This window comes from Mauremys mutica, chromosome 2 (assembly GCF_020497125.1).
Source record: "Mauremys mutica isolate MM-2020 ecotype Southern chromosome 2, ASM2049712v1, whole genome shotgun sequence".
Taxonomy (NCBI): domain Eukaryota; kingdom Metazoa; phylum Chordata; order Testudines; family Geoemydidae; genus Mauremys; species Mauremys mutica.
This window is the reverse complement of record NC_059073.1, coordinates 216,409,716-216,423,642: the sequence shown is the minus strand read 5'-3', so window position 1 is coordinate 216,423,642 and position 13,927 is coordinate 216,409,716. Positions and strand designations below refer to the sequence as shown.

The window sequence follows — 13,927 nt, the reverse complement described above, 5'->3', positions numbered from 1 at the left end:
TCCATTCACTAGCTTTATTTTCAGCTGTCTTTCCTAATGTCATGTGCCTCTGCTACCATTTGGAGTCACTAAACACATTGAAATGTATTTGAACATAGAAGTACCCTATGTTTTTCCATGGGTTAGTGTTGCATTTAAGTAAAGTACAATAGACATGGTAGGCCCCATTGTGCCTGATGAGCATGGAGCTGGGGCCAGTACAGAACCACGTTACCACAGAGAGCGCTCCAGGAGTGATTGTGCCTCAGGAAACTCAATACCTCCTGGACCTTCCAGACAGGAAGGGAAGTGCTCAATAATCCCCCTCTGAATCCAGCCAGTTTCTCAGACCTGTATGTGGTATGGGAGAGGGCAAGACTATGACTTTGGCTTCTCCCTGCCTGTCCCTCCCTTCCTCCCTGTTTGAAGGAGTCCAAGGACTGCAATAGTGTCCAGCACATGCACTCCTTACTGCAGTGTCTGAAAAAGTCTCATTGCATTCCTGAACTGTGCCCCAGCATGACCTGCCCTTGCATCCTTTTCTGTAGGGTGAGTCCCTAGATAACCTGATATAATGCTGCATGCTATCTAGGGAAAACAAAATTAAATGGTTATTAATCACTTTAAAATATCTTGCATTTTTATCTTGTGTGATTTGTATAACAACTTTTTTTATCTTCTAGAAAAACCGGAATGCCCAGTATATCCAACGGAGCTAGTGTTTGCTTTGGACATATCCCAGGATGTCACATCCCAGTTATTTGAAAGAATGAGAGAGATTGTAATATCAGTAGTGAATGCCACCAAAATTAAAGACAGCAACTGCCCAGTGGGAGCTAGAGTTGCTGTTGTGTCCTACAATTCCAACACTCATTATCTGATCCGCTTCTCCGAGTTCTACAGCAAGAATCAGCTCCTCAACAAACTTAAGAATCTGGCTTATGAGAGATCCTCAAGTGAACGAGATATTGCCAGAGCGATGAGATTCGTTGCCAGGAATGTTTTCAAGCGAACTCACCAAGGTCCTAATGTGAGAAAAGTAGCAGTGTTTTTCAGCAATGGGCCATCATCAGATGAATTTTCTATTAACACAGCAGTTCTGGAGTACACTGCATTTGATATTGTTCCAGTAGTTATCGCTTTTAATGATGTTCCCCTCCTTGGTCGTGCTTTCGCGGTAAGAAATCCACTAACGTTTTCTTTCTGATGTTCAGTAACAAGACTTTGTATTTCACAGCCTTCAAAACATAGTGGGCCACATTCATACTTTGGTGTAACTCCATTATCTTCAGAGCTGGCCCATTGTATTGGTTATTTGTGATCATATCAAGGTGTCAAATCCTGCAGCACTTACATAAGTAGTCCTTATTAATGCTAGTGATTCCATTCAAGTCAGTAGAACTACTTGTATAAGGACTATGCAGCCTGTAAAAACTTTAGGACTTGGTGCTTAATCAGAGTATTTAATAAATTAAAGAAAACCCGGCCTGATTCTCCACTCCGCTTACATTGTCTGTCATTTACCCCTGTACAAAGTGAGCGCAGACTAGCAGTAAAACGGTACCAAACCAGAACAGTGGTGTTTTCCACTCACTCAGCCTGGGGGGGGTAAATGACTACACAAGGGGCAAGGCAGTGGAGAATCAAACCCACCCAATGTACTTGAAAACTGTAGAGTTCACTACCAAAGCAACGTGTTTGTGGAAGTATTAGCATTTGTGACAAGGAAATCCTTTTAAATAACTGTGGTAGAGAGAGCAGGGCATCTTATGAAGAAAAACACTATGATTCTTAATTATCTGGTGGCTTGCAGAGCTTTCACTGATTACATAATCTAAAGATAACAGGGTTGCATAGCTGCAGCTGAGGGAATAATTCAGCCTGCAGAACCTTTATTAGCATTGACGGTGTGTGAAATGGGAACAACCCAAGTTGACTGTCAACAGCTAAGCTGAATTGGTGAGAGGCAAGACAGAAAAAGTATTTTCTTGCAAACTGTGCAGACTTGGTATGGAAATCATTGAGGCCCACTGAATATGGAGACCCACACTTCAGTCATTGTTTTAGGGTAGCAGAGCAATTTCCACTCTGGATTTAGCAACAGCAACAAATCAAAGAGCAGATCTGTGCAATGTGGCTAAGTTTGCATAGCTGTAGGAACAATAAGTTTGGATTTCTATTTTTTTTTCTTATTTTAACAGTCAGTGCAACTTTAATGTTTCTCTAACACAGTTTGGCGCATCTAATATTACATGCAGTTCCTGTTCAGCTAACTTGTTCTGTGATGACACTTCCAGTTACCACAGTGCGATTATAGGATAACACTATCTTGGGCCAAATGCTGATCACATGAGCAAGATGATCAGGACTCGAGCCCTTACAGCACTCATTACTCAGTGTCTAAAAGTGTGTTCTGCGCGCAGTTGTGCAGCAGTATGTTCTCCAAAGAGATTGTTCTTTTGCAGCATTTATTGCTGGAAAGGAGAAAAATCAGTTGGAATTTTACAGCTTCAGCATTCTGTGTTTTTGATGTAAAAATTTCTTTACAATACAGCATGTTGTCGTGGATTTCCTTGGAAACTCTGTACTCTCTTTCAAGGAGAGACTAGAAGCTAAACAAAGATATAGTTGAAGACACTATTAAGATAAATCCATTGAACAAAGGGATGTGGAGTGGCCCCTACTCAGGAACTTCAGTTTCCCTTGGAATCCATTTGTGCATAGGAACATTGTCTCTCTCAGCAGCAAATTCAAACCCTTTATATTAATAAAAGGGTCACAGTCCACAGATCCCTCATAGTAAAGCAGTTCTTCTCAAACACCCAAAGGTTACAACAAGGTTACAACGCAGCAGCTCGTCAATCCCGTGCAAAGGTCACCATTTCCCAGTCACCCAGCGGAGAGTCACTAACCACTCTGTCCCAGTTCCTTTAGGCCCTGTTCCAGGGCCCCACTCTCCAGGGCATCTCCCTGGGTCTTCCAAGACCCATAACTCTTCTCCCATAGCCCCCAGGCAGGTCTCCTGGGACAGAACTCTGCAGTGTTCCACTGAGCCAGGCTTCCCTCCCTGAGAGTCCTACCTCTGCTCAGGGAACGCCCCTCCAGGACAACCCCGTTGGTTTGGGCTCTGCTCCCTGCAGCCCTCCACTCAGGCTTGCTGCAAGGGGGCTTCCCCTAGTGCTCGACTCTACTGCCTGTGACCTCTACCCTTGGGATCCACCCGCCAGCATCAACCTTTCTCGCTTTGGGCTCAGCTTCTCCCAACCAGCCTCGTTCTTCCCCTTCTTCATAGGGGCTTCTGCATGAGCTCTGCCTTAGCTCCACGAGATTCCCCAGCTCTGGCCAGGCCCCAACGCTGACCTCTTGCTCTTTCCAGTGTCTCTCTGTACAGCTCTCCATTGCTGCTGTTTCTCCCTGTCTCTCTCCTCTTCTCCTCAGGCAGCTCGCACCTGCCTTCCTCTGCCCTTTTCAGTCAATGCTCTTGAGCAGCTCCGACTCACTGGGTCTCTCCCCCCACTAAGGCCAAAGTTGAGGTGCCCTTTTTAAAGCCTAACTGGGGGTCAACTGACCAGTCATAAGTGCATTGGCATCTTCTCTCTTAAAGGGCCAGTGTCAACCTGTGACAGTATTTTTTTTAAAGGCTACAGGTTTAGGCTTTACAGTAATTTAAAGGCATGTTTAAAGGGTGAACGATGGAAGCATGGAGTAAGAAATCTAGAAATAGGTAGTTGAGGGATACATGGCATGTTTCTTAAATATATCAGACCCAATAGTCTGCCAAATCAGTGTTGGCTAAGAATAAAAATTCCTAAGCAAGCCCAGAAAGTGGGCATAGAATTTTTATGCATCACTCTCTTCTGCCCCTTTTCCCTTCTCCCTTTACATAATAACTCCTAGCTTGCGCTACCTTGCATTACATCAGTGGAAAGGGAACCATTTTGGAATAGAATAAGATGCCTGGTGTCACTGATTCCCCGTTTCAGCATGCAGTCCTTTAACCCCTCCATTGAAGTCCATGGGAATTCTGTTCAAGGAGACACTGAAGGACAGGGCCCGTCGCTTTGTAAGGAGTAGCTAGTGTTTGGAAACACACAATGTAGCATTTTTGTTTTGAGAATTATTCTCAATCCGTACTTCTGCTTGGGAAAACTAGAGTATGCAGTGCCTTGTTTTTGGACATGCATCTAAAGTCACACCAGTTTTCTACTGAATTAACTGTGTGTCAAATGAAATGCTCCAAATCACGCAAGCTGGCCGACTCTGAGATTTGGAACACTCCAGCCCCTATAGAGGGCAAAACTTCAGTGTGGAGGTGCCAAGCCGGAGCCCAGCGCAAAGACAGCCGGAACCCAAGTTCATCGCTGAAGGGCAGTTGAGAAATTGGAGGTTTCTCTAGAGGCTTTCAGGGTCACTGAAGTTTGTCACGCTGGAGAATATACAAAATTGCTGTTGGTTGTGGGTGGCTAAGGGGTTGAATGTCTGACACTTAGGAATGAATGTAATTCTCTATGAATGCCTGACGTGAACACAATTGTAAAGTAGTCAAAGAAACTGTTTTAAGGTAAAACTCACCACTTGCCTTCTGCACTAAATCCTTTTATTATTGTTCTGTCTAGATGGATGATACTGGATTCTTCCAGATAATAAATATTAATCAAGAGGATGACTATGAGCCATACTTGGAAACATTTCGGCGCTGCAATCTTTGTTATGGTAAGATCCACATGTATTAAAGAAAAAACACTATTATTTAGTGCTGCCTGGCAAAAAGCGTGAGAGAGATTGGCAAAAGCATTTAGACAAAGACGTTGGTGTTTCAGATAACCCCAGCTGAATTTTCTGGCTTTATTTCTTCTCACAAGTTAATCCCTAAAAGGAGGGAACTTTCCAATGAGTAGCATGTTGATCATGATTTACAAGCAACTGCTTATCTCCACTATCTGTGCTGCCAAGTTTTTCTTAGGAGGAAATGTATTCGAATGCATAAAAATTAGGGCTGTCGATTAATCACAGTTAACTCACGCAATTAACTCAAAAAAAGGAATCACAATTAATCACAGTTTTAATCACACTGTTAAACAATAGAATACCAATTGAAATTTATTAAATATTTTGGATGTTTTTCTACATTTGAAAATGTTTTGATTTCAATTTACAACACAAGACAGTGTATAGTGCTCACTTTATATTATTATTACAAATATTTGCACTGTAGAAATGATAAACAAAATAAATTGCATTTTTCAATTCACCTCATACAAATACTGTAGTGCAATCTCTTTGTTATGAAAGTGCAATTTACAAATGTAGATTTTTTTTTTTGTTACATAACTGCACTCAAAAACAATGTAAAACTTTGGAGCCTAAAAGTCCACACGGTCCTACTTCTTGTTCAGCCAATTGCTAAGACAAACAAGTTTGTTTACATTTACGGGAGAGAATGCTGCCCTCTTCTTATTTACAATGTCACCTGAAAATTAGAACAGGTGTTCGCATGGCACTTTTGTAGCTGGTATTGCAAGGTATTTAAGTGCTAGATATGCTAAACATTCTTATGCACCTTCATGCTTTGGCCACCATTCCAGAGGACATGCTTCCATACTGATGATGCTGAACTCCTTGGGGGTGAATTGTATGTCTCCTACTCTGTTTTACCTGCATTCTGCCATATATTTCATGTTATAGCAGTCTTTGATGATGAATCAGCACGAGTTGTTCGATTTAAGAACACTTTCACTGCAAATTTGACAAAATGCAAATTTGACCTATGTGAGATTTCTAAAGATGGCTACAGCACTTGACCCAAGGTTTAAGAATCTGAAGTACCTTCCAGAATCTGAGAGGAAAAGGTGTTCATGTTTTCAGAAGTCTTAAAAGAGCAACACTCCGATGCGGAAACTACAGAACTTGAACCACCAAAAAAGAAAATCAACCTTTTGTTGTTGGCATCTGACTCGTATAATGAAAATGAATGCGTGTCAGTCTACACTGCTTTGGATTGTTATTGAGCAGAACCATTCATTAGCGTGGAAGCATGTATTCTGGAATGGTGGGTGAAGCATGTAGGGACATATGAATCTTTACCACATCTGGCATGTAAATATCTTGTGACGCTGGCTACAACAGTGCCATGAGAATGCCTGTTCTCATTTTCAGGTGATATTGTAAACAAGAAGCAGTTTAGGTTGGACATTAGGAAAAACTTCCTGTCAGAATGATTAAGCACTGAAATAAATTGCCTAAGGATGTTGTGGAATCTCCATCATTGGGGATTTTTAAGAGCAGGTTGGATAAATACCTGTCAGGGATGGTCTAGATAATATATGGTCCTGCCTTGAGTGCAGGGGACTGGACTAGATGATCTCTCAAGGTCCCTTCCAGTTCTATGATTCTATTATCTCCTGCAAATGTAAACAAAGTTGTTTGTCTGAGCGACTGGCTGAAAGAGTAGGACTGAGTGGACTTGTAGACTCTAAAATTTTACATTGTTTTATTTTTGAATGCAGGTTTTTTATATAATTCTACATTTTTAAGTTCAACTTTCATGATAAAGCAATACAGTGCTTGTATTAGATGAATTGAAAAATACTTTTTTTACAGTGCAAATATTTGTAATAAAAAATAAATATAAAGTGAGCACTGTACACTTTGTATTCTGTGTCATTGAAATCAATATATTTGAAAATGTAGAAAACATCCAAAAATATTTAAATATATGGTATTCTATTATTATTTAACAGAGCGATTAATCACACGATTAATTTTTTTAATCACTTGACAGCCCTAATAAAAAAAAGTTTAATTCATCAAAAGCTTCATCTGTTATATTGCTAACCTGAAAGTAATTTTGTGGTTTAATAACCCAGTGAATATTTCTGTCCATGTAAGAGGCTCTTCTGTTATTTGGGATCCAGGGTCAATGTCTAGTTTGGTAAATAAAAATAAAATTTAGTTAATTTAATTTTCCTGTCAACTCGGGTCTGTTAATTTAATTGAACCAAGCAATGTTTCCAGCTTCCAGAGGACGCATCCAGGCTGTGCAGCTCTTCCAGTGCCCCAGACTGTAATACAACTTCCTCTAGGAGGTTCCAAAGTAGTCTCCACAGAACTTCACAGGGGGCCTACATTGAATTGAAAAACCTGCGAGCTACACTGAAAGACTGAGCAGCACTTTTAAAAATGACCCTTAATATGAGTGCATGAGCAACTAAGGAGGTTGCAGCATTTGCTAAAATTCTGATAAAGTTGCCATGTGCTTGGATCCTCCCAGGGGGAACTCAGAGGTGGTTTTAACCTCAGGAGCTAGAGTACTGCATTGCTGGAGGCCACTAACGCCCTTGATAGACAGAGCTCCCCAGGCAGAAGGGCAAGTGGGCAAATTGAACCATCCCTTGGAATCAGGCAACCTGCCCAGTCAGGCATGGCTAGGAAGTGGGGCCATGGCCCTGACTCCTCCTTACCCCTCTTCACCACTTTTGGGCTGATTTGCAACTTTGAGGATGCATGGAGAGCTCAATCCCTGCATTCCCTGAATGCAGTGATCATGATTGGCCCTTGCCCTGGCCCTTGCATAGGATGTTCCCTGTGCCTTCCACAATCTGTGTGTTCACATTAGGGCTAAGGACAATCTGGTCCTAGAATAGTCCTTGGGAAATGTAAAGCGTATGAAATATCAGCAGAGCGGACACACACAACTCAGTGTGACTCAAACAACATACCTGCCTTTACACACAGTGTGAAATTTTATAATGCTTTTCTATAATAAATAAAGACATTGTAGGAGGTGTGTTTCAGCAGTTTTCAATGTGCATGTCTTGTCAGTGGAATGACTTCTTATTCCATTGGAATGAAGACAGATTTTCTTTTTTGGTGGTTCGAGTTCTGTAGTTTCCACATCGGAGTGTTGCTCTTTTAAGACTTCTGAAAGCATGCTGCATACGTTGTTCCTCTCAGATTTTGGAAGGCACTTCAGATTCTTAAACCTTGGGTTGAGTGCTTTAGCTATCTTTAGAAATCTCACATTGGTACCTTCTTTGCATTTTCTGAACTCTGCAGTGAGTGTTCTTAAAATGAACATGTGCTGAGTCATCATCCAAGACTGCTATTACATGAAATATATGACAGAATGCGGGTAAAATAGAGCAGGAGACATACAGTTTACGCCCCCCCCCAAAATTCAGATTTCTTGGTAGTTTGGAATTTGGTATACAATTCTGGAAGGTACTGAGCACCTTTAAGCCTTTAGGTGTGGTGTGCAGCATCCAGTATGATCGAAATGTGGAACTCTACATAGAACCTTGCACCCAGAGTGCTGATTGGAACACGCAGAGAGGTGTTCTTTCAACAAAGACATTTCTCCTTTCAGTTATTTCTCATTCAGTGCCATTAAATACACATGTTTTCCCAAATAAGAATTCAGTGATAATTGCTAGTAGAATTCCAATGTATATTTGGTCACTGTAACATCTGAACAGTTTCTTACATATTTCTCAGTGCTGCGATAAATGTTGTTTTTAGAGTATTGTGTTTTAGGGTATTTATATGTTTTACAAAGTTGCTTCTGGCTCTAAATTTGCATCCAAGTAAATAATGCCACAAATGTCACCAGTCTCCTAGAACAAGTGAATGGGAGGGAATTTTAATGTAATAAGTAGGGCTGTCAAACGATTAAAAAAATTATTTGTGATTAATCGCACTGCTGAACAATAATAGAATACCATTTACTTAAATATTTTTGGATATTTTCTACATTTTCAAATATATTGATTTCAATTACAACACAGAATACAAAGCTCACTTTATATTTATTTTTATTACAAGTATTTGCACTGTAAAAGACCCCAAAAGAAATAATATTTTTCAATTCACAGATACTGTAGTCATGAAAGTTGAACTGACAAAGTTTGTTTACATTTGCAGGAGATAATGCGCCTCGCTTCTTGTTTACAATGTCACCTGAAAGTGAGAACACACATTCGCATGGCACTGTTGTAGCTGGTGTTGCAAGATGTTTACGTGCCAGATGCACTAACGATTCGTATGTCCCTTCATGCTTCAAACACAATTCCAGGGGACATGCATCCATGCTGATGATGGGTTCTACTCAATAACAATCCAAAGCAGTGTGGACCAACACACGTTCATTTTCATTATCTGAGTCAGATGCCACCAGCAGAAGGTTGATTTTCTTTTTTGGTGGTTCGAGTTCTGTAGTTTCCACATCGGAGTGTTGCTCTTTTAAGACTTCTGAAAGCATGCTGCATACGTTGTTCCTCTCAGATTTTGGAAGGCACTTCAGATTCTTAAACCTTGGGTTGAGTGCTTTAGCTATCTTTAGAAATCTCACATTGGTACCTTCTTTGCATTTTCTGAACTCTGCAGTGAAAGTGTTCTTAAAATGAACATGTGCTGAGTCATCATCCAAGACTGCTATTACATGAAATATATGACAGAATGCGGGTAAAATAGAGCAGGAGACATACAGTTTACGCCCCCCCCCAAAAATTCAGTCACAAATTTAATTAACAGATTGTTTGTTTGTTAATGAGCGTCATCGGCATGGAAGCATGTCCTCTGGAATGGTGGCCGAAGCATGAAGGGACATATGAATGTTTAGCATATCTGGCACATAAATACCTTGCAACACCAGTTACAACCGTGCCATGAGAACGCATGTTCTCACTTTTAGGTGACATTGTAAATAAGAAGAGGGCATCATTCTCTCCTGTAAATGTAAACAAACTTGTTTGTCTTAGGGATTGGCTGAACAAGAAGTAGGACTGAGTGGACTTGTAGGTTCTAAAATTTTACATTGTTTTTGAGTGCAGTTATGTAACAAAAAAACCCCTACATTTGTAAGTTGCACTTTCATAACAAAGAGATTGCATTACAATACTTGAATTAGGTAAACTGAAAAACACTATTTCTTTCATTTATCATTTTTACAGTGCACATATTTGTAATAAAAAATAATATAGACTGATTTCAGTTATAACACAGAATACAATATATATGAAAACGTAGAAAAACATCCACAATATTTAATAAATTTCAATTGATATTCTATTGTTTGGCAGTGTGATTAAAACTGCGATTAATCGTGATTGTATTTTTTGAGTTAATCATGTGAGTGAACGCTGATTAATCAACAGCCCTGGTAATAAGGCCTAATCTTGTGAGGAGTGGATTACTTCACAGGATCAGTCCCTTAGCTTTCTGATTTTAATTATACATAACTTTCACAGAGGTAGAAGATTGTTGTTAATACTTTAAGTTTAGGCTCTTTAATCCTCTCCAGAACTTTCTCTTGTCACACTTTCAGTTTCTTAAAAAGAGAAGTACAAACTAATTTTCTGTTTATTTGCAGACAAATGTAAACCAGATGAGTTTTGTGAACGCCGCAGATACCGATCACCACCAGCATATGTGGATGCTGCTTTCCTTTTGGATAGCTCACAGAAAAGCAGTGGTGCCGAATTTCAGAACGTGAAAAACTTCTTGAGCAGAGTACTTGATAACTTTGACATTTCCTCTGAGCCACAGACTTCTTCCACAGGTGATAGGGTGGCTGTGGTGAGCCATGCTCCACCAGGTTTCAAACTCCGCCCAGGGAGGAGCCCTGTAAAGAAAGAATTTGACTTTGTCACCTACAGCAGTAGCCAGTTAATGAAAGGACATATCCAAGAATCTGTTCGACAGCTGAATGGAGCAGCTGCTCTTGGCCATGCCATACAGTGGACAATTGATAATGTTTTCTTGACTGCACCCCACTCCAGACAACACAAGGCTATCTTTGTTATATCTGCTGGAGAAACAAGTCATTGGGACAAAGACATATTAAAGAAGGCATCTCTGAGAGCCAAGTGCCAAGGATATGCTCTGTTTGTAATTTCATTAGGACATGTATATAACAACACAGAATTGGAAGACCTGGCTAGTATTCCCTTGGAACATCATTTGATTCAGCTGGGCAGAGTTCACAAGCCTGAACTTGAATATGTAGTGAGGTTTATAAAACCATTTGTGCATCTCCTCAGGCGTAAGTTGTTATATTAATGCTGTTTCGTTGTTCTTCAGTCAATGTCCAGCAACTCATGAAAGAGGTTAGGTTGATAACCTAAGGCCTGGTCTACACTGGGGTGGGGGGGTCGAACTAAGGTACGCAACTTCAGCTACGTGAATAGCGTAGCTGAAGTCGAACTACCTTAGTTCGAACTACTTACCCGTCCTCACGGCGCGGGATTGACGTCCGCGGCTCCCCCGTCGATTCCACCACCGCCGTTTGCGGTGGTGGAGTTCCGGAGTCAATGGGAGTGCGTTCGGAGTTCGATATATCGCGTCTAGATGAGACGCGATATATCGAACTCCGAGAAATCGATTGCTACCCGCCGATATGGCGGGTAGTGAAGACGTACCCTTAGACATTAGTCTTCCATAGATTCACAAATGTGTTTAGCATGGAGACTTCCATGCAGGTTTCCCATTCCAAAGTCCCTCAGTGGATCAACTTAAATACTTAAGGGGTGAAAGAGTGGTTCAATTCCATGCTTGTTCGTTCCTAGGGCTGTTTAAGAAGACTATCAGCACTGGTGCTCTCAATAGATTTTATGATGGGAAATCTCTCTACTAGGAATTGAACTAAGACCACCAACCTTATTTCACATAGACCAGCTAACAACTCTCAGATGGCAGTGACTTTAGGTCACTTCTTGCTTCTGCCACAGATTGGACCAGTGACCTAGGCTGAGGGCTAATATCCTATTATCAGTTCCCTGGGCCTTCCATTTATTCAATAAACAGAAAAATTGCTGACCTAGTAGTAGATCAACACAGTGGTACGTCAGAAAGGTGGTTGTGTTCTTGGATCACTTGACTACACATCAGAATAACCTGCAGATGGAGGATGTATTTAGTACAATCTATGCTGCTTACACATCACAGCAGCCTTTGCAGACTCATTGATGGAATGATACTGGAGGAGACTACAGAGCATAATTGGACTATCATCCTGAAGTCCTCACCTTAACATAGACAAATGTGAATTACTTTTAGATCCCTAGGCAAAAGTAAGTCTTTGAGAGAGACTGAATTGCAAGGGTGAGAACACAAATGTACTATAAACTAATCATAGCTTGTAATAGCCTTATGGTGTGAATGTGTCTAAAAAATGGTGCCTATGCATAAAGAAACCAAAGGTATTTAAACTGAGTTTGCCAATAGGCCTGTTCTCATTCTCTTATCGACCCAGTAATTACAACATTACTTTTAAAGCTTAAACATACTAGAGAGTTGCACACTTGTTACTTCTGTTGGCGAAGCACATTACCCACACCAGGAGCTTCTTGCATTCCTCCACCCTCCACACAGAATCCCTATGTGCCACCATCCCATTTCCTATTTCAGAAACTCCCTGCAATCCCCCTCCTCCATACCAGGAGCTCTCATCTCAGGGGCTGCATGTGCTCCCATGCCACTCTTCTGATTCTACTTTCTCTCTCTCTCTCAAGTCAGCATTTTAAAACTGTACTGGGAGGATGGGCAGAGCTGAGACGAGGGGGTGTTATGATAGAAAGCGTTAATGGCAGCCATCAAGTAGCTAGACAATTATTACAGAGGTGCTTGAAGCTACTACCTCTACAATCAGATACCAGGGGCTACATGTCATTCCCCCCCACCCCCCTTCTGATTTTTCCCCTTCTGATTTTCACCAAAATCAATAGGACTTTTCCCATTGATGCCTCGATAAATCCATGGAGGATAGGGCCATCAATGGCCAGGATGGGCAGGGATGGTGTCCCTAGACTCTGTTTGCCAGAAGCTGGGAGTGGGCAGCAGGGAATGAATCACTTGGTGATTGTCCGCTCTGTTCATTCTCTCTGGGGCACCTGGCAGAAGACAGGATACTGGGCTAGATGGACCTTTTGTCTGACCCAGTATGGCCGTTTTTATGTCCAGACCATTTCCTGAGATTTTTGGAATTGCTTGACTGTGACATCCAAAAGTTATTGTGTTACATCCAAACAGAAATACCATCAAGCTGAGTATAAGCCCTTGCAAGCTCTGCCAGTAATTTTGTCTTACTGCTTTCAGTATTTAGTACAACCCTGCTGGGTGAATGAAGATAGGTGGGGTCAGAAGAGGAAAAGTTGAGTGAAAACTGTTTCAAATTGCATTGAGTCGGTATGTTTTGTTACTGTGTTTTGTTTTCTTGACAGGTGCAAGCAACAAATATCCACCAGTAGAGCTCAGGAGAATTTGTACCAGAGCTCGCTCTCCGAAACCAGAATATGTACTAAGGGGCCAACCACATGTGTGAGTTCAGACACTTATTTTATTATGACTTGTTGTTACATATGGGCAAACTGATGAGAGCACCTAGTTCTCCTGGGTAAAGATTCTTATCAAAGGCCCTGAACCTGCAAACGCTCACAAATGCGCTTCACTTTATGCGCGCGAGTAGTTGTGTTGGGCAGTAATTTCATGTTCTGCCATCAAAATTATTGGTCACTTAAAAAAAATTGCAAACTATAGAATTGCAACAAAGATTTAAAAACTTTATCATTAAAACCAGATACAAAATTCTCCTCCTGCCTGATTTCTGCTTGTCCTGCAGAGCTCATCTGTGCAAAGCACCACCTGCCCCAACACCAGTGGGTGATTGTTTTGAGGGTACAGATTGTTCCAGATCTTAGGGCTTGTCCACATGAACGTTTAGTTTGCAGCAGGCTGTGGTGTAAATCTGACCTTCACTTGCCTGCTGCTCACTGTCTGTGTAGGCCTTGCTGATGCACACTAACAGTTCCTTAGCGTGCTTTCAGCTACTTTCTACATGCGCTAGCGAACTGTTAGTGCACAACAGCAGGGTCTATACAGATATCTACTGCAGGGTAGCGTAGATTCATACCCCAGCTTGCTACAAATGGTGAAGACGAGCCCTTATTGAAATCTG

At 41.3% G+C, this 13,927-nt stretch overlaps 1 protein-coding gene across 2 annotated transcripts in view; it reads left to right on the top strand.

Moving 5' to 3' along the window:
• The window catches only part of COL6A6 (collagen type VI alpha 6 chain), a 101,863-nt gene that overhangs the window by 83,683 nt on the left and 4,253 nt on the right, over positions 1-13,927 (top strand). For both annotated transcript variants that reach the window (XM_045004788.1, XM_045004789.1), the window contains exons 33-36: positions 663-1,156; positions 4,596-4,692; positions 10,346-11,017; positions 13,194-13,290. In XM_045004788.1, the coding sequence (XP_044860723.1) occupies positions 663-1,156; positions 4,596-4,692; positions 10,346-11,017; positions 13,194-13,290 (1,360 nt within the window). The remainder of the gene's footprint in view (positions 1-662; positions 1,157-4,595; positions 4,693-10,345; positions 11,018-13,193; positions 13,291-13,927) is intronic.